Below are 19,333 nucleotides of genomic sequence, written 5' to 3' on the forward strand. Positions count from 1 at the left end.
ATCACAATAGCACTGAAGCGTATTTTAAGTGCTAAGGTTATACTGAGTATGTTCAGCAGATGGGACAAAACAGAAATATAGCTAATGTTCTAAGTTTACAACCACAATTCTTGCTTGCTTTTGAAGGATTATTGCAAGCAACTTAAATAGATCCCAAGGTCTGCCACTGCAAAGAGGTTTGGGAGGGGATAGGAAAAAGGAAGAAAAACTGTAGAAGCTGCTAGTGAGTGAGAGGTGGGCAGTGGATCCTGCCTTGCAAGGAAGGTGAAGCAAGACCAATGGATAAGAATGTTTAACACTCGCAAGGTGTGCCTGCATAGCATATTTGCCACTAGGTGAACAGTGCTCACTCTCTTCATCTGGAGATCAGAAATAAGTCATGCACATTTGTTGCCTCACAAAAACCGTTCCTCAAAACAAAACTGATCTGAAATGAGTGTTTATAAACCTCTGAAGATTCAATTAGGAATCCTTCACAATGAAAGGTGCAAAACAAGTGGTTGGGACTTAAAAATATTACTGGAAAGTTAATACATTGTCTACCAAGTTCCAAAACAGTTTGAAAAATACTTGTGAGTTTCGTTATTTTGTACTTTTATTTAACCTTTGTACAGAAGTTGAAACATTTCCATATAATAACTCTGAGAGGACAAACATTCCACATTCAAAAGGAATGTAAACTGCAAGAAATACAGTTTTAATTATACAAATACTCTAATAAGAGTTTATTTTGAAGACTAATGCAGAAGGCAAAATAAGTACACAATATACAACAAACAAACACAGGGCTAGCAATAAGAACTGAATTTTTCATCAGAATTTACTTACTGTCATGTTCTATACACTGGATCAAACCAATTTTCTATGACAAATTTGTAATTGTGGGTGGTAGAAATGGACAATTACAAAATCTCTGTTTTCTTAACACTTCTAGATAGTCTTACTACATGGGTATCTTATTCAAAATTTCATTCTTTTCAGATCATACGTATGTTTTTTAATTAAAAAAAGTGGCCAAAGAGTTTTGAAATCAAGTACAGTAGATTTATTACATCTATATGCCCATTTGGTTAATTCCTGCCCCCCCCCTCCCAAAGTTTGGGTGGCGTTCAAGATTTGACATGCTGCACAACATTTGTTTTTGGTCTGCAAAATCTTTTAATGTTTCTTTTAAAAAAACCAAAGCAATTGTAATTTATTTAAATGCTACAGAAAGTACAACAGCAATAAAAACACTTCACGTCTCTTAAAAAAAAAATGTAATAGTTATATTAAAAAGATACACGATATAAGTAGCATTACACTGACAGTTCTTAAAACCAAGAATGAACAAAAAGGATTTACCTAGCATTATTAGAAAAGAATTTGCTTTCTTCTTGAAGAAGACTACTAATTTTTTTGCACAGCAACTATTTTTATATCCACCTCATTTAAAAGCATGTATTCTTAGACACTTAGTATTCTTGTATGTCATTTCCATCATTGCTCAGTGTCTGGCTTTGCCCAGTGAAGCTGATAAACGCTATGGAAAAGTAGTGTCACCAAATGCCACTACATAACATTTTATATTAGATACAATCAGAACAAAAATAAAGCCTTTTGTTTTAAACCAGCACCCTCCATACCCCAGACTGTTTTGTACGAAAGAAAAGCTTTTTGCCAACAAGAATTTACAGACCTCACAGTGAAATTAAACATCTGAATTATATATACTTTCATTCTAGAACTATGACCCTACAGCTAGTTAAAACAGATTTAAAACCACTGAGTTATACACAATTTCTATCAAAAGAACCCTTAAACATCGGACACATCTTTGATTTGAAACATTACATGTAGAATGTTAGTTTTATTTCAAAACATATACTTTTAAAGGCACAAACAGACAGCATACCAAACGAACAGTGGCTATCTACGTTTAAAATACGTCACACAATTTAATCTTTTCCTTAAAAGGCTAGATTTGTGAATTCAATATATATACTTTATAGGGGTGGGTGAGACTGAAACAAACCCAATACACTGCAATTTGCCTTATGACAATGATTTAAAAATAAAGCTGTAAAATTAATCTAAGCACATTTTTCTGTCTACATTTCATAAGTAATTGTTAGCCTACAATCCAACCCGTTCCTTTCCCAGGAAGATATTGTACTTTTCAGATGACTGATGGATAGGAGAGAGGAAGGGGGAATGGATAGCACACAATCATTAGTCTTTTGTCACTTCTAGATGGTGACAAAAGGAAATTAAGAACACTTGCCTAAACAAAAGCTACGCTTTTCCTGAAAACAATGCAAAAATAAGGCCCACGTACAGTTTTCTGACCGATGCTTCTGTTGGCTTAAATAAGCAAATGAACGTTTAAAAACCATCATTTTAAATTCATGAAAATATGTGGGTATCTAAAGTAGGGCTTGGTTAAGTGTCATGTTCACACATAAGGCAATAAATTGCCAGACACCCAGAATGATGTTCACACAAGCGACTAGGCCCACCACTGGAATGCCTGCCTAGTTCCAGAATGCAGGGCTATGGCCACTAATAGTGGTCAAAAGATTTAGGTCCTATGGAAGTAGTATGGATCAATGGGAAGAAAACACGCACCCAACGGTATAATACAACAAATAAAGTTCCCCTCAGTCTACACCACAAACCTCCAGACTGATAAAAGGGATATTCTACATAGAATGAAACAAACAAAATCCACTGGAGTTCAGAGGATCAAAGCTAGAATTCTGCTAAACAGACAGGACTTATTAGAAAAAGCAGGCGATATTACAGCAGTTTAAGAATGCTCATTGTGTTAATCTCAGAAGCTATTAAAACAAATTCCCACTTAGCGCAATTTGTTTTCTCCTGCTCTGGAGGGAAGGACTCAAACCAATGGCTTTTAAGTTACAAGAAAAGATATTCCGACTACTTTCTGATGGCAAAAGCTGTTCAACAGTGGAATGGACTCCCTCGGAAGATGGTGGACTGTCCTTCATTGGAGGTTTTTAAGCAGCGGCTGTATGTGCATCAGTCATGGGTGCTTTAGCTGAGATTCCTGCATTGCAGGGGGTTGAATTAGATGACCCTTGGAGTCCCTTCCAACTCTATGTTCTATGAACTGCTAAAAGGGTCTGCTTATGAGCTACTTTATGTAGGCTCTAAAGACATTGTGATGAGACTAATTTCTCTTGTATACATTGCTAAATACAGTTAAGCATCAGAGGGCTATATAACATGCAGAAATCCAGAGATAAATAGCAAACGTTTTTATTCTTTAGAGATTACTTGTTCTACATACTGGGTGTTCTTTTAAAGCAGCAAGGGGGAAGCTGTGGCCATCGAATGCAACTCCCATCCTCCCTGATCAATGGCCACTAGTATCTAGCGGGTCACAGGTTCCCCATACGTTTTAAAGCAAAACAGATCATTACACAGAACAGCCATTAATGAGTAATTTAGGCTACGACCTGCTGCTTAAATAAATTTCTAGTCACGACTAGAAAGACACATAAGAGAAAGATTTAGAAAAATATAATGTTCCCTAATGGCATTGGTAGAAATGTGAAGAATCAGCAAGGTATAAGTATTTTCATCACAGATGAGATGCACTAACCTAACAAGGTTATATTCTGCTACCAAAAGGCACTATTACACATTTACTTTCTCAGTTTAAAATGAAACATAGATACAATATATTCTAAATGGAATGTTAGGTAGGAAAAGGAATATGGGAAACTCAGTTCATGGTTCTTACAACAAAGGAGGACTCAATTAGGAAGCCATATAATCTAAGTTACACTTAGGATATAGTCTGCTAGGAGACAAACAGCAGGAAATGGGGTTGCCAGGTTCTAGTCTGAGAGCATGCCCATCAGTAAATAGCTGGATTCAAACAATCTAGCTATAGTTCAACCCTCCTCAACCTGGTGCCCTCCAGTTGATGACTACAACTTCAAAAAGCCCAAGGCAGCATGGCTAATGCTTAGGGACTATGTAAACTGTAAACCCCAACATCTGGAAGGTACCAGGTTGGGTAAAACAGGTTAACTTAACAGCAGCCATGCTGCATCAGATCAAAAGTCCATTTAGTCCTGCATCCTGTTCTAACAGTGGCCAACCAGATGTATCTGGGGAACGTGCAAGCACGACCTGACTGCTCCACCTCTCCTCCATTTGTTCTTTCCAGCAACTGGTAAGCAGAGGCATACTGCCACTGACAGAGGAGGCCAAACACAGCTTTATTCTACATGCATTTGTCTAATCTTCTTTTAAAGTCATCCAAGTTGGTGTCCATCAATGTATCTTGTGGAAGCAAATACCAGTTTAACTACGCACTGTGTGGCAAAGTATTTTCTTTTGTTTATCCTTAGTCTTCCAACATTCAGCTTTACTGGATAGTCCTAGGTTCTACTAGTACAAGGGAGGAAGAGGAAGAGGAAGAGGAGGATGAGGATGAGCAAGCCACAACAAGTGAAAGACTTGCATGCTCCCATTTTCCTCTGCTCCACACACAAATAAACAAGAATTCCGTATTGGGTATGAACTTGGAACTATAGTTAGTTCTAACCTGTTAGCTAACAAATCAAGCTATCCATGGCTTGATGTACTGGTTTGTTTTAGCTTGGTTTGGAGCCAGTCTTAAGAGTCTAGAATACAGCAAGGCGGCAAACCCCTAGGCCACTGTGGCAAGCTGGGTACTGGGCTAGATGGACAGATGGACCCTTGGTTTGATCCAGCACAGTTCTCTTAAAACATGTTTCATCCTAAGACTGTTCCCAACCACTGTGGTTAACCAGCAGGATTTATCTCACACAACTTAAAGTGACAGGCAGTCTCTGTTTTAGAACAACACAATCCTAGGAGAGCCCTGAAGTAAAGAGAGGTAAGTGTATGCTGAAAAAAACATTAGAAGTTGCCATACAGCTGTCTAAATGAAGACATAATATTGCAAGCTATTTATCCGCACAAACCATGCATCATTGGTAAGGAAAGAGAAAAGAAGGACCAAATGGATAACTGGCAGCTAAATTTGTTCTGTGGACTTTGGCAAACCTTTGTAACTATTGTTAAAACTGTGAAATGATTCAATATTTAGGTGTTTATGTGCTGCATCGTCACTTAGAATATGGCTGTATTGCATTAAGAGTCCATTTAAAATAGATCCACAAACTCTGCCATTTACATTCATAATACTGAAAACGTATTAAATGACTTGGGATTGGGACCGAGGAAGTATTAGACATTGCTATTTTAATGTGGCTGTAAGGCCCGGAAAATGGCTTAGTTTACACAAGGCATCTTAGGGAAGAAAAGTGGGAGCCAAATTAATTCCTGAGTTAGTCCACCTGCAACATGACAACTGGCAATGCAGTCAACACAACCATCTCTACAAGTGCCAGAAATAGCAACTCTCCTCTAGCACTTAGCAATGATGGTACTTACCCATCTCAAAGCTTGTATCACCCCCTTCCTTTGACCCTGGAAGGCCACTGGTTTAAATAAACTCTTGGCCCAGTACACAAGCAAGGTCTCAATTCATAATCATCAACAGAGGCCTTTCAAGCCAAAGTCTCTGTAGTGCATTTAAACAGCATGTTCTTTAAAAATTATATCAGTTATACAAGCTTAAAATCAATAGTTCAGGATATATGCATTAGTTCTATACATAGTCTACAACCATTTAGTAAAAACTGTCACCTTAGTAAGCCAGTTGTTCCACTGATAGGTAGTATGGAAGAAACTGAAAAGAACTGAAAATGATACCAAATGGATTTTGTTATTAAATACAGGATTTCCCAAACTTGGGTCTCCAGCTGATTACAACTCCCATCATCCCTAGCTAACAGGACCAGTGGTCAGAGATGATAGGAACTGTACTTCCCCAAACAGCTGGAGATCCAAGTTTGGGAAACCCTGAATAAAGAATTGTTTTCAGCTATTTCAGGACACCTTGCATTTGCAAGGCAGAAGCACAAAGTTTGTATATATAAAAAATATTTATTCGGCATGGGATCTCAGCTCTCAGTGTTACATTCCATAACTATTACCGGAATGCTCTTTTTTTAAACTGGAGCTTTGAACCCTAGGACAAACTAGGCCCTTTTTGAATCGGGGCTAGCAATAAAATTGACTTTGGGAAAGAGTTCTCAGTAAGAGTTCCAAATTTGCTCTTAATTGCTGGTTCCCACCTCTATAGGCCCACAACTTTGTGGCTGCAATGCTGCAGAAGGGATGCTCCCCTATCCTTCTCCACACTGCTATGGAAGCATTCAAGGCACCAGGATTGGGGGGGGGGGCAGTCCTTCTTGCTACAGCAGCAGCAGCAGCCACCAAACTGGGAGTTCTTCTCTAGTATTATACTCTAGGCTTTGGGGGGTGGGGTGGAGTAGAATGAGGACAAGGAACAGTTCATATGCTTGCCTGCATACTGAAGTAAAAATATTACTGTTGCTGAGTATCCATGGATGTGCTGGAATAACCCCATTTAAATCAGTTCTGCTTTCATTACCAGAGCCTTACTTCCTATACTACACTTCTCAAAGTATCTGTAGGAGACATGTAGTCTCAACATGCAGCCTACACATATATTGGAACCAGTAGGTGGAGATGTTTCTTTTTTTAAAGGGGAAAAGCGAAGCAGTTTAATTCTCCCTCTCTGTTCCTACTCAGCCTAACAAAAATAAAAACCACATACAGTTTTAAAAAGAAGTTTGGAATATTATTTTGCCTAATTTTGTACAGACTCATTGTCCTCATCGAAGGCTTGTGCTATTTGTTCCTTCCATATCCAATTGTGAACTGTTTCAGACAGATCATTATACAACAAATAAAGAAGCTGGCTTTGTGAAGCGGCGCTAGGATATTTCCTTTTGCAATTGTAATTCTTTTATTCTTAGCGTGCAAAATTCAAGCACAAGAAAATTCAGGTATACACTGAGTATTTGGTTTTGTGAAGAGAATATGCAAGTCAGACTCCCTTGTCCATCATCTGAAACATTCTTTCTGCATAACTTTGAAGGCTAATAGGCAATATTCAACTTTTTTCAAAGTCAATTGATTTCAATGGGTCTAATCTGAGTAGAATTTAGTTGTCTCTTCTGTTTTTATTTGTATATTCAGGTTTCTAACAGCTAGCAAGACTGAAGTGTTTTAAAATATGTGGTTTTATCTAGAAAGGAAAAAAGGGAATTATAGATTCAGCAATGCAAAATTTCAGTGATCACATAACATTTAATTAGAATACTGGTGTCTTTTCTCTTTTTGTTGTTGTTGTTAGGAAGATCTGATGTTTTAAGAATATAGGGAGAAATCACAGAAAGTTACTTGATTACGATTCCTAAAAGATATCATCTTCTGACACTCAAAAATACTCTGGAATGCTCTTCATAATGTACAGTTTTGCCCCTTTTAACTATAACACTATTTTCACTTTTGCTGGACCTCTGAGAGTGCTTTAATATTTTACCTCTCAACACACATTTATCTCTTACTTTGGTATACAAAAACCCAACATTTAGTACTGCACTTAATCCCACAAACATTTTGCATTAAAACAGAAATGCTAACATATAAAACGTCTAATGATTTTCAAAAAGGTTGAAAAATAATTTGGCTGACGATAAAAGCATAAAGGAATCCTGAGATATAAGACTAAGACACACACACAGAGAGAGACAGATATATAAATATTTCTCCAAGGACCTCTATCTCTACTTCTGTATATCTGACCAAATAAAATTCATCATTTGTTCACACGGAGAAATAAACAAACATGAATATTCCAACTGAACACACACAAAATAGTCCACTGTTTAGTATTAATTTAGCTTTTGGAGTCTCTTCCAGCATTTGTAGACACATAGTCTCTTCTTCCCCCTTATCTCTGACTGGACTGTTCATGTTTTTGCTTTTAAAGCCACAGAACCAATCTATGCATTTCCAGTGTTTGTCACTACTTTCAGTCTCTTCACCAGTCTTCTCTTTACCCATAAGAGCTGCCTGTCCATTAGAGTAACTATCAACTGGGGTCTCAACTTCAGAGTTGCTTAAAGATATCACTGGATTGCTCTCATCTCTGCAAGTAATTAAGAGATTGACATTTTCAGGCTGATCATTTTTAATATTTTCTTCAGATTTCCCATTTGAAGTGATATGATTTGAAGTGTCGCTGTATTTTAAGACGGTCTTCCCTTGTGCTTTGAACGAACTGCCTGCTGAAGCGCTTTCCTTTACGGTCCTGATTCTCACAGACCAAAACGTTGTCGTCCGAATTTGTTCTTTTGAGGGTGGTGGTGTAAGCAAGCTTACTACTATAACAGTAATTCCAGTGATCCAAAACAGTGCGGTAGCAACGTACATGTAATGGATACTTTTGATAAAGTACGGTCTTGTGTCTGGCTGGTCACACTCAGGAACACGATAGATAAATGCCAGTGTAAGTCGTACAGCTCCCAATGCAAATCCAACCATTCCACCAAAGAAGGCCCCATGCTCATTGCAACGCTTCCAAAATACACCCAAGAGAAAAATAGCAGCCACTGGTGGAGTCAGATAGTCTGCTACCTCTTGTATATAGAGATACATCTGACCTCCTTGCATTTCCACTATAATTGGGACCCAGGCAATGCTTATTGCCACCATGAAAGCAACAAAAACTCTTCCAACAATCATCAGTTCTCTAGACGATGCATTCTTCCGTATGAGGAGCTTGTAGATATCCAGTGTGAATATGGTACTGGCACTATTAAAGATAGAATCCAAATCACTCATCAGTGCAGCAATCATTACTGCCATCATGAGGCCTCGCAGGCCAACAGGGACAAGTTTCATTACCAAACGTGGATAGGCAATGTTAGAACATCCAGCTCTGCTTCCACAAACTTGCATACAATGTTCTGGATTGATACATGCAATATCATCTGCAAACAGTATTCGTGAAATCATACCTGGAATAACTATAAGGAACATAGGCAGAAGCTTTAAGAAACCTGCCATTAGGGTGGATCCTTTGGCATGAACAATGTTTTTTGCTGCTAAAACCCTCTGAACGATGACTTGGTCGGCACACCAGTACCAAACAGAAGCTGGCGTCTGTCCAAAAAGGAAACCAGGCCACGGAACATCTTCATCTGTTGGTTCACGTAACATTCTCAGCGAATCAGGCTTTGGATCAACATGACAGGAATTTGTATTGGAAAGGTTGTAAGTCAACAAGATCGATGTAACATTTGGTTTTGCCAACATGTACTTTCTTTTCATCTCTTCAAATCCACCAACTTCTACCATACTTATAATCATAAGGGTGAGGGCACCAATAATCATAAGCAAAGCTTGAATAGTGTCTGTGTAGATAACTGCCACAAGACCCCCAGTCACAGTCAGCAGTGCAGTCATTCCAATCAGCAGAATTACCGACAAATAAATATTCCAGCCTAGTGATTCTTGAATAAACAATGCACCTGAATACAAATCCACTGAAAGTTTGGTGAAGATATACAGAATTAGGGACAACATGGCAAAGTATACTTGAATTCTATGCCCTCCAAAACGTTTGGATAAGTATCCAGGCATGGTGTATATTCCAGAATGTATGTAAACCGGAACAAAGATCCATCCTAAGAGTTGCAAAAGCATTAAAGCATTGAGTTCCCATGCTCCCACGGCAAATCCGCTTGCTGCTCCAGATCCTGCAAGCCCAATGAAGTGTTCACTCCCAATGTTGCTCACAAACAAGGAAGCACCAATTGCCATCCATGTCATAGATCGCCCTGCCAGGAAGTACCCACTTATAGTGCTCCGATTGTATTTCCACATGGCAAAAAAGCCTATGCACAGCACAAGCACAAAATACAGTGCCACAATGGCAATGTCTGCTGGTTCCAAAGCCGCCCTCATTTCTGTAAACAAAGGAGCTTCCGAAAGCTGATGTCCAGGTCACAGACCTCAAGCCTTAGTAAAACAAATCTTTAGTTTTACAAATACTGTGGATCAAATTCTTTGTCCATTGGTTTGCTATCTTGATGGTAGTGGTTGTGGTACAACTTTGAGAAGAAAAAATTGTTTTCTGCGCTTCTGAAATATTTAGCACGCACTTTTATTCACCAATCCACAAGAGCATCACCATTAACTTGGTTGATGTAGGAGAAATTCTTAGTTGCAGCTAAGTCTAGTGAGGCCTACAGTACCAACCCTGCAAGGTAGCAAAGACAAAAGACAGAGATTGAATTAGAAAAGGCTTTTACCAAGTATCAGGAAAGAAATTGAATTTTGTCATAACAAGTAGTTGAATAGAGCTTTTCTTCCCTTGTAAATGTTATGAAGAATTCTGCATCTCAGGCATGAAATTTCTTTCATAGACTGTAAACAGAGTTCACTAATAAACTAACAGAATGTGTATTGTTTTCTTGGAACAAGATGGCAGATTTGCAGCAGTATAAAGATATGTGTCTTTCTGGCCAGAGAAATTGTTATATTCAAATGATACATCAACACCACACAGACACTATCAGACTTTATTCAGGATATACATGATCACATCACATTTACAATTCATCTAAATTTATCATTGATTTTCAAACTGATTCTGTGTACAGCCAATGTCACTGTATAGTGCTGTAGTAGTAGGTTACATATATAATACACCACTGTCACAATTGCAACAAAAATTTAACTGAGTGGCACACTGCACACTATGTTCCTTCACCATACATTTCCCTCTCCAATTGCCAAGTCCTCTACACTTCCCCAGATCAGAGAAATGTAGTGTTAGGGCACCTACATGCACATACCATCTCTCTGAATGCAGTATTATTACAGACTTAAAGTCTAGAATGAAAAACCATGTATCCTCTCACACCCATCATATAGCACTGTGCTACACTTTCCCAACCATAATGATGACAGCAGTTGGGAATGTACAATAGGAGACAACCTAGAAAGTGTTGAGGAGGAGATAGGACAAGGGGAGCCTAGACAATCCAGCATGTAAATGTCCATAAGAATAACCTATGGCACAGGCAGTAGGGGTTTATAGTGCAACTGGAGCAAGTGTTCAAAATTAGCCAGGCACCAGGGGCATTTTGCACCTAGCTATTGGCCACTTGCGACCAAGTGACGATGGCCTGACATCTTCACATTCTGGAGGTGCATGCCTGGGGATCCTTGGATCTGGACTGTTTTTACACACTAATGCCCCACCCTGCAGAATTCCATCAGTTATATTTTATCTGTACAACAGGAATGAATTTCTGGAATCAAAATGCTTTTTCTTTGCAACCTGAGCAGGAGCAGCGAACATTATAGCTAATTGTTGTCGCTTACCCCACTGCCCTGCTCACAGTTGTGAAGAATATTCTTACATTATGAATAGTCCATGTCACCATTAAGAAAGAGAGGTTGGAATGGACCAATATATATGTAGACTGTCACTGGATCAAGGAACTTTCTTCTTTGAGTTCTACAAAGCTCTTAACCTAGCTCAAGGTTGTCATCTGAACTAGCCAGATGTTTAACTGAGAATCAATCACAGTTAGTCCATCATTTGAAAAATAAAGACTTTAGAGCCGTCTTGCCCCAAAATGGCAGCTAGACATTCTGTTTTGGCACCTGTAACCTCAGCTTAAGGCGCCATTTGGTGCCTGGTTTATATATCCGAGTTTCTAACACTGAAATGGAGTGTGAAGACTAATGTTCTATGACATGAAATAGGTCTACACCACGACTGACTCTCCAGTGCTGCCCTTAATACACTAGAGGCAAAAATCACATCATAGCCCAACACTGCATAGATATTGCAACGTACTGTACAATTACACAGTCTTTTACTTTGGGTTTGACTTGTGTAACATGTTCAAAAAGACAGTAAAGTAATGGGGCTGGGGAAGGCAAGAACAGGGAAGGCCTGACAAAAGTTAGTTTCAGCATGGAAACCTAAGCTGGACTAGATCATGTTTTGTGCCACTGCAGTTCCACCGTCTGTGGTTTAATTACTTTCTACAGAACTCGGCACAATATACCTGCCCTTCTTCTGTCTTTGTAAGTGCCCCCATGTGTCTACCTAACTCTGTTCCATAAGTTATCTCTGTACATTTGCAGAAAGTGTTGTTGGGGTTTTTTGGGGGGGGGTCTTGTGCATCAATCTATAAAATCAATAGAGCTTTGATCTTTGTTTCCTTTTTATAAGCCCCATTTTATTTCCTTAAAAGCTGAAAAGGCCTCCCATTTTTCTAGCAACAGGAAACTGTAGGGAAAAGGAAAATATTCATGAACAAGGTAAGTCATTAACAAGTTCCAAGAGCATAGAGAATGAGGAAATCAAAGGCGGGGGAGTGGGTGTAAGTAAACACACAGGAAAGAAGCAAGAATAGGATACAAGCAGATGTGAACTCAAACGTACAAAACTAAAATGCTCCATGTTAGATGACTGGTGTGCATGGTTCACATAACCATACATTGAAACAGATTGCCAATATAAACCTATAAAACTTAAGTTTACCAAAATTCTATACATGTCAGTGTAAGCCTTGCTACTTGGCTTAGAGCAGGCATAGGCAAACTCCAGCCCTCCAGATATTTTGGAACTACAATTCCCATCATCGCTAGCTAACAGGACCAGTGGTCAGGAATGGTGGGAATTGTAGTCTCAAAACATCTGGAGGGCTGGAGTTTGCCTATGCCAGGCTTGGAGATTTGCAAAACCAATATAATAAAGCTGTCTACAATAGGAAGGTAAAATATTAAGGGACACTGAAGAATATTAATATTCTGATCCAATGGTGCCCATAAGGAGCAGCTAGACCCCATTCTCAACAGCCAACTATCAACAATTTAGCATTTTTTTGTTTTTGTTTTGTTTTAGAGAGGTCTCTGCAGATGAAGCCGCAGTTGGGCACAGCAGAGATCCTCAGAGATCCCTTTCAAACCCTTTCCAATCAGCCAAACTGAAATCTTCTAGCACACAAAAAATAAACTCTACTCAAAAGTGCTGTTTAACACTGCTAAATAAAAATGTCATTCCTTCATTAGCCTTGGATAAAATATAGTGGCAAAGTTTTGTGTTACAAATAGTTTATTGTACATGTTGTACACTATACTATAATCAGTTTATCTGTTAACTGGGTTCTTAACAATGCAAATTGACTGCTAGCTCTGCATTTAAAATGGTGCATTTTGTTCTTCTTTCCTGTAACCCTTTCATTTGTTTGTTGTCAGATGTTCAGCCTTTACATGAGCCCTGAAATCAACTTTCTCCAATCTAGAACTCTCTAGATGTTGTTGGACCATTTGCTACAACTCCCTACAAATACTTGACCATTTGTCATGCTGGCTGGGGCTGATGAAAGCTTAAGCCCATCAAAACCTGGACAGCACCAAGTTCCAATTAGAGTACCGGTAATTTTCAGACTTAGATCTGCATTCTTCACAAAGTCCCAACAACCAACAGACACTAGATCACCTACACAGAAACTGGTCAGTGATCCACTATGATCTACTTTTTGCCACTCTTGCCTTACTATACATATGACTAATTTTCTCGTATGATCACATCCTTCTACTCAAAATAAGAGGTGATCCACATGACAGAAGTTACTTTAAATATTTACCTGTACTAAGAAATTGTTTATACAGCCCTAATGGCATCAAGTGAATTTTTGTTATCAAATGTTCAACAGTAACAGGAACTATAATTATTCAATATTAGTGCCAGTACTAAATGAGAACATTTTTCATTGCTATTATTACAGAACTAACTACAATGAAATGCAAGCACCCAACAGTAACGGATCAGCAATATCAGATCCTTTAGGACACCTTTGTATTCATCCTTTTATGCCCAATATTTCTAGCTCACCTTTATGCAAAATGATAAAGGCAGGTTACAAGTAACTCATTATAAACATTTAAATACTGTAAGAATAAAGTAATGCAAAAATTAGAACTAAGAACAACAGCATCCTTAGATTGTTTTAACAAGTTTTCAGAACAAGTTAATATAATTCAGGCACAATACAGACCCCTAGCAAACAGGATGGCAGCAGGTCCATGTCTTTAAAGGTGTATATGTAGAGCAGAATTTTTTTTTGAAACTGCCAAACAAATGTGTGGGTGGGAATTGCTGAAATCTACCCTTGCACATCCTGCCCTACTTGTAGTCCTCATCTCAAGCACTACACAAGTGAAACAGACTCAAATTTAAAGGCACAGGTCTGCTGCCAATCACATTTGGGCCTCCAAACTCTACAGTCACCACAAATGAACAGATGGGCATTTGAGGCTCTCAGCCTAATTTCATGTAGGTGAGGGAGAGAATGCAGGTAGGGCGGGAAAACACAAGGAAAGTCCAAACAGATGAAGTGACAATAATGTGAGGGAATGGGATCCTGATACACTAACCTATCAATTCACACCTCTGGAGTCTGACCTTCCCAACAGAGCTGACAGTGCAAGAAGAAAAGGAGAGAATGAGGTATCCCTACTCACTGCTGACTACTCACCACCCCTGCCTTAAAGGGTTACTACTACATGGCTAGGTGGAATGTAGTTGGACATTCATCTGCTCATCTCAAATCAACCACTAGGTAAGCAAGCATGGAAAATCACATGTCTGACATAGTCCAACTGCAGAGCACCTTTACAGGCAATACAATATTTGTCAATTTTTAAAGCAATCAATTAATGGAAGGACTCAAAGCAACCAATACATAATAGTGGGCACCCCAAAAATACAAAGAGGTCTATACTAGCTTTGCCAAGTGCAACTAAGAAAGTACTCCCCCCCTTTTTTAAAAAACAGAAAACTATAATTGTGTCTTGGAAAAAACAAACAAGGTGAATAAAGACAAGTCTATTTTCCCAGATTAGTTCACACGGAGACTGAGGAATTACAGCATGTACTCATAATGCTAAGAGGTAAAGCAAAATGTTTTGTGTTCTTTCCCCACTCTTGCTCCTTTCCTTCATGCATTTAATGTCTTTTGCTTTCTTCTTTTTTTGTTTCCTTTATTAACTTGCACCTATGTAACAAAGCCTGCCTAACACACTGTCCACTACACCTCTACATGTGCTCTTCCACTAAAATGAGAAACCAAAATATACTTGAAATTTTTGTAAAAAAGTAGCTGCTATATTGTATTATATTGTACTATATTGTATTACCATATCTTGAAAACTGATAGCGATTAAAAAGGAAAATAGTTCAAAAATCCCAAAATAATTTAAGTATATGTTTGCTTAACTGTATTTTGAAAATCAGTTAATTCAACTATAGATATAGAATATTTGCTCATAAAGTTGATGAGTTAACAAGCTGAGCAGAGTGAACCAGATTATTATGAATGAGGTCAAATGAAAAGCCTCCTCTTCTAGGAAGACAGCTTTAGCAATAAGCATATCTTATCACCCTCTCCTGGTGAATGTACAGAGCAGCAATTAAGACAGACACCTCAAACCTACTAAACAGAATTTTTATATAGAAGTGACTTCCAATAAAATGGGCGCTTACTTCCAACATCAAAATAAGTTCAGAACTGAGAAACTAAGCTTATGATCACAAGGCAGCCTACTCTCTATGTTGCATTTCCATATTCTATGTAGCTAGCAAATACTGTGAACATTTGGGATTTACAACACAGATTTACTGCAAAAAGAGTAGGTTCCATAGCCTTTTAAAGTTCAGGGTACACTGTACACCCAACATGAATCAAAGGGCCCACTTAAAATACTTGCTTCTTTTTCATCCTTTCTCTCTTAAGATTGTACCGCTGATTGGAACAGAACCAACTCATTACTACAGGGTAACCAATGTGGTGCTTCCATCAACCCTGACCATACACAGAACCCCAAACGTGCTATTCTGAAGCTGCTGCCATGTCTCCTTGTACATCTCTAGTTAAGATTATCCTAACACTGATCCAAAGATCCCCATGCACTGTTGGCTAAGAAGACTGGTTACTGCAGATTGTTTAGACAGTTTCTGTCCTCACGCTCTCTGAAAGGTATTTTAGAAAGTTGCTCTAACATCTGAGAATGAGAAACAAGATTCAGTCTGCAACTGAGCATCTCTCTGTACTTAAGAGGAACATCAGAGGTTCACGAAAGCCACAGTATTCAAGACCGTATCTCAAACTTAGGTGTTTGTCTTTCAATATGCAATCTGTGATGTTCTATGCTAAAATATTGAGGTCAGACGTAAAACAAATGGAAATAACTGGGCACCCACACTCTCCAGTAAATTCAAAAATTAGGAATGAACACAATTTTTAAAATAACCAGAGATCCAAATCAAACCTGGCAATTACGTTCAAGAAGTGTGTGCACAGAACGCACAGACTTCATCTTCTAATCTGTACAGCTAACTTTTACTAAGTGAAAATCTATGTAAGCTACAGGTTGCTGTATTCAGGTTGAAATTCTATACAAACTTATCCAAGAATCTAAATCTCACTGAAATCAATAGGACTCACTTCTGAGCATGCATGCATGCATGCATAGGTTTGAACTGGCAAGTAATTGTTAAAACATACTGCACAATAATCCCTGTATTTGTGAAATTGATTAAACTGAGAAATGGGCAGGAACTTACTTGTCACATATGTACACTAGTCTACACTTTTTTTTACAGAATATTATGTCACACACCTAGAGATAGTTTTCATCTGCCTAGAGATCTGTCTTATATAGAGTCAGACCACTAGTCCAGTCTTCTCTCAGTCCCTGCAGTCTTTCAAACAGGCCATTTTCTCAACTGGAGCTGCTGGGGATTAAACCTGGGACGTTCAGCGTGAAAAGCAGGTGCTCCGAGGCTATTACAAGCCAGGGGTACCAACTTGAATAAAATATGGGGGGGGGTAAGCCCTGCCCTACATAATTGATTACATGATGCGGTGCACCGCACAGTGTTTGAATGACAATGTCTATCGACTTGTGGGGGCTGCCTCCTCAAATTATTTTAAGGGGCAAGTGAAGGGACCTCGTTGGCTTCTATGTAACGGGCCCTCTGCTGGGGCTATTACAGCCAGCAGCACCGACCAGCAGCTTTTTAGCAGACCACCAATTACACTCGCTTATTTGACAAGAAAGAAAGAAACCCAGCAGGCGGTCTACTCTCCTGTACAACGCCGCCAGCATCCCGGAAGCTCAGCGAGCTACGATGGCGGCAAATATTCAAAAGAAGTTCTCCGCTATAGGCAGTCCCCGGTACAGATGTACGGAATTAATTCATGCTTCCGTACATACTGAAAATTTAAGAGGGGAAGGGAATCGTAAACGACGCCCGGCAATAATGCACCCAGGTAAGCCCTCCTCCAAATGCGCGAAAATGAACCGGGGTGTTTGGGCAGCGACCACAAAACGTTGCCAAGGAACAACACGAGGCCGCCGCGCCACGTCTGTGTGAAAAAGGAAAACCTCGCATGTGGCTCGCTGGAGCCAATGCAGCCCGTGCCTCCTGAACACCCGCCCCCTCGAAGGTTTTGCCTTTTAAAACTAGCGCAACCAATTCTAATGACACTATTTCTCTCCCCTGCCCCCTTTTTTATTTTTTGTTCGCCAGTGGAAGTGCGCTGGGGGTCGGGGAGAGCAAAGCGTTGTAGCCTAAGGGGGCAAGCGCCGTCCCCACGTTTCCCTTAAGGGAGCCCTTGTTCCGCCAGCACCACCACAGCGCCCGAGCACGTGTGAAAAGGGAACGGAGTGGAAGAAGCGCGTTCTGTCCGAGCCGAGAGGAAGGGCGGACGCACAGGGCTGGCGGAAGGGGAAGGGGAGGCCCGGCCGGGAAATGGAAGCCGGGCAGGCGCGGGAGGCTCAGAGAGCAGTTGCGACTGAGGGACGCGAGAAGGGCAGCCAGGAAGGGCGAGGGCGCAGGGTCCCTGCTACGGACACACACAGATACTCACCCTCTGCATGGCTTTTAGGATCAAAGCCAGCTCATAGCGAGGCATCTTTCGCAGAAGTGGAGAAGTAGGTGGGGCGGCTGGCGGAAGGGGCAAAGCAGAGCGCCGGCGTGGTGCCGTGCAAGTGCCGCTCAGACACGCCGCTGGCCCCGCGCTGTGCCGACTAGGAGGCGCGAGGCGCGCGGGGCGCTTTTAAAAGGGGCCGGTCTGCGCGCGCTCCCGCGTCGGCACCGCCCCCCTTCGATGGCGTCAGGCGCCCCCTCCTTCGCCGCTCCGCTCTTCCCGGGCTGAATGAATGGGGCTCCTTCGGACACGGAGCGCTCCCAATTGCGCCGGGAAGAAGGCAGGGCGGCGCTTTTATCCTAAGCGAGAGAGTCCTGAAGGTCGAGCTGAATGAAGCGGGCTTGGCGACCTCCAGGCGCCGCCTCCCTCGCCTTCCCTGCAGCGCCGCCGGTCCCGCCCTTTCCCCCCGTAGCCGCGGCTGCTACTGCAGGGAGTGGAAATTTCCACTCGGTCCCGCCTCCCTTCCTCGTGCGCTCCTCTCCCCCTTGAGGGGAAGTCAGCGGCAAAGCTCTGGCCCTACACGTGAAAGCCGCCTCTGCGACGTAACACCGTATATGCCACACCCCCATTGCCGGTTGCTTGCAAGCCGTTCTCGAAACATCCACGAGACGCGGACGTGGGTTGGAGCTGCGTTCCTACACGCCTCACTGGCGTTCCCGAAGCTTCCAGAAACACCTGTCGCTTACGCAGGTTTTCGGCATGAAATCCTCGTTAGGAAGGAAAGGGAAATTTCCGCACACGCAAACGGCAAGAGCGCTTGAGACAATTCCCACGATAAGTGGTTACACGAGCGCACGCAGGTGCTTCGGTGTTGCAGGAACGTCAGCACAACTTGGTTCCTCCAATGCATTCGCCAGCCCAGTATTTCTGTAGTGCCAAACTAGGGAGGGGAAAGGGAATTGCCTGCGCACACACGTACACGTAGCAGGAATCTCTTTTGCACCACGTATAATCTGACCTCTGTCACAAGGGAAGTTCATGTATATTCCCGAACTCTTAAAATTTATATGTCCTAATCCCCAAAATAAACATTGGGCCACCCCGTATATGTACATGATCAGTGGACTCCCAAACAATAATGATAGTCAAAATGATGCTTTCAAAATGCTCATAAATACATAATGATAGGTAAAGGTAAAGGGACCCCTGACCAGGGGTCCAGTCGTGGCCGACTCTGGGGTTGCGGCGCTCATCTCACTTTATTGGCCGAGGGAGCTGGTGTACAGCTTCAGGGTCATGTGGCCAGCATGACTAAGCCACTTCTGGCGAACCAGAGCAGCGCACAGAAACGCCGTTTACCTTCCTGCCGGAGCGGTACCTATTTATCTACTTGCACTTTGGCATGCTTTCGAACTGCTAGGTTGGGAGGAGCAGGGACTGAGCAACGGGAG

The 19,333-nt window shown here is 40.9% G+C and overlaps 2 protein-coding genes across 2 annotated transcripts in view; both read right to left on the bottom strand.

Annotated features, from left to right (window-relative positions):
• The window catches only part of MRPS6 (mitochondrial ribosomal protein S6), a 30,383-nt gene extending 12,368 nt beyond the window's left edge, over window positions 1–18,015 (bottom strand). The window contains exon 1 of the mRNA XM_081908819.1: window positions 17,883–18,015. Coding sequence (XP_081764945.1) covers window positions 17,883–17,927 — 45 coding nt within the window. The 5' untranslated portion in view covers window positions 17,928–18,015. The remainder of the gene's footprint in view (window positions 1–17,882) is intronic.
• Window positions 578–18,016, bottom strand: SLC5A3 (solute carrier family 5 member 3). Its single transcript, XM_081908737.1, has 2 exons — window positions 17,883–18,016; window positions 578–10,183 (listed from the first exon to the last, which is right to left on the bottom strand). Exon 2 carries the CDS (start codon window positions 9,886–9,888, stop codon window positions 7,744–7,746), a length of 2,145 nt encoding a protein of 714 aa, XP_081764863.1. The 5' UTR covers window positions 9,889–10,183; window positions 17,883–18,016; the 3' UTR covers window positions 578–7,743.
• Between the last annotated feature and the right edge of the window lie 1,317 nt (window positions 18,017–19,333).

The sequence above is a fragment of the Podarcis melisellensis genome (assembly GCF_964234715.1).
Source record: "Podarcis melisellensis genome assembly, chromosome: 4".
NCBI lineage: Eukaryota > Metazoa > Chordata > Lepidosauria > Squamata > Lacertidae > Podarcis > Podarcis melisellensis.

Excerpts from the sequence above, each read along its gene's own strand:
- SLC5A3 (XM_081908737.1), bottom strand. The coding sequence starts at position 9,888 with ATGAGGGCGGCTTTGGAACCAGCAGACATTGCCATTGTGGCACTGTAT.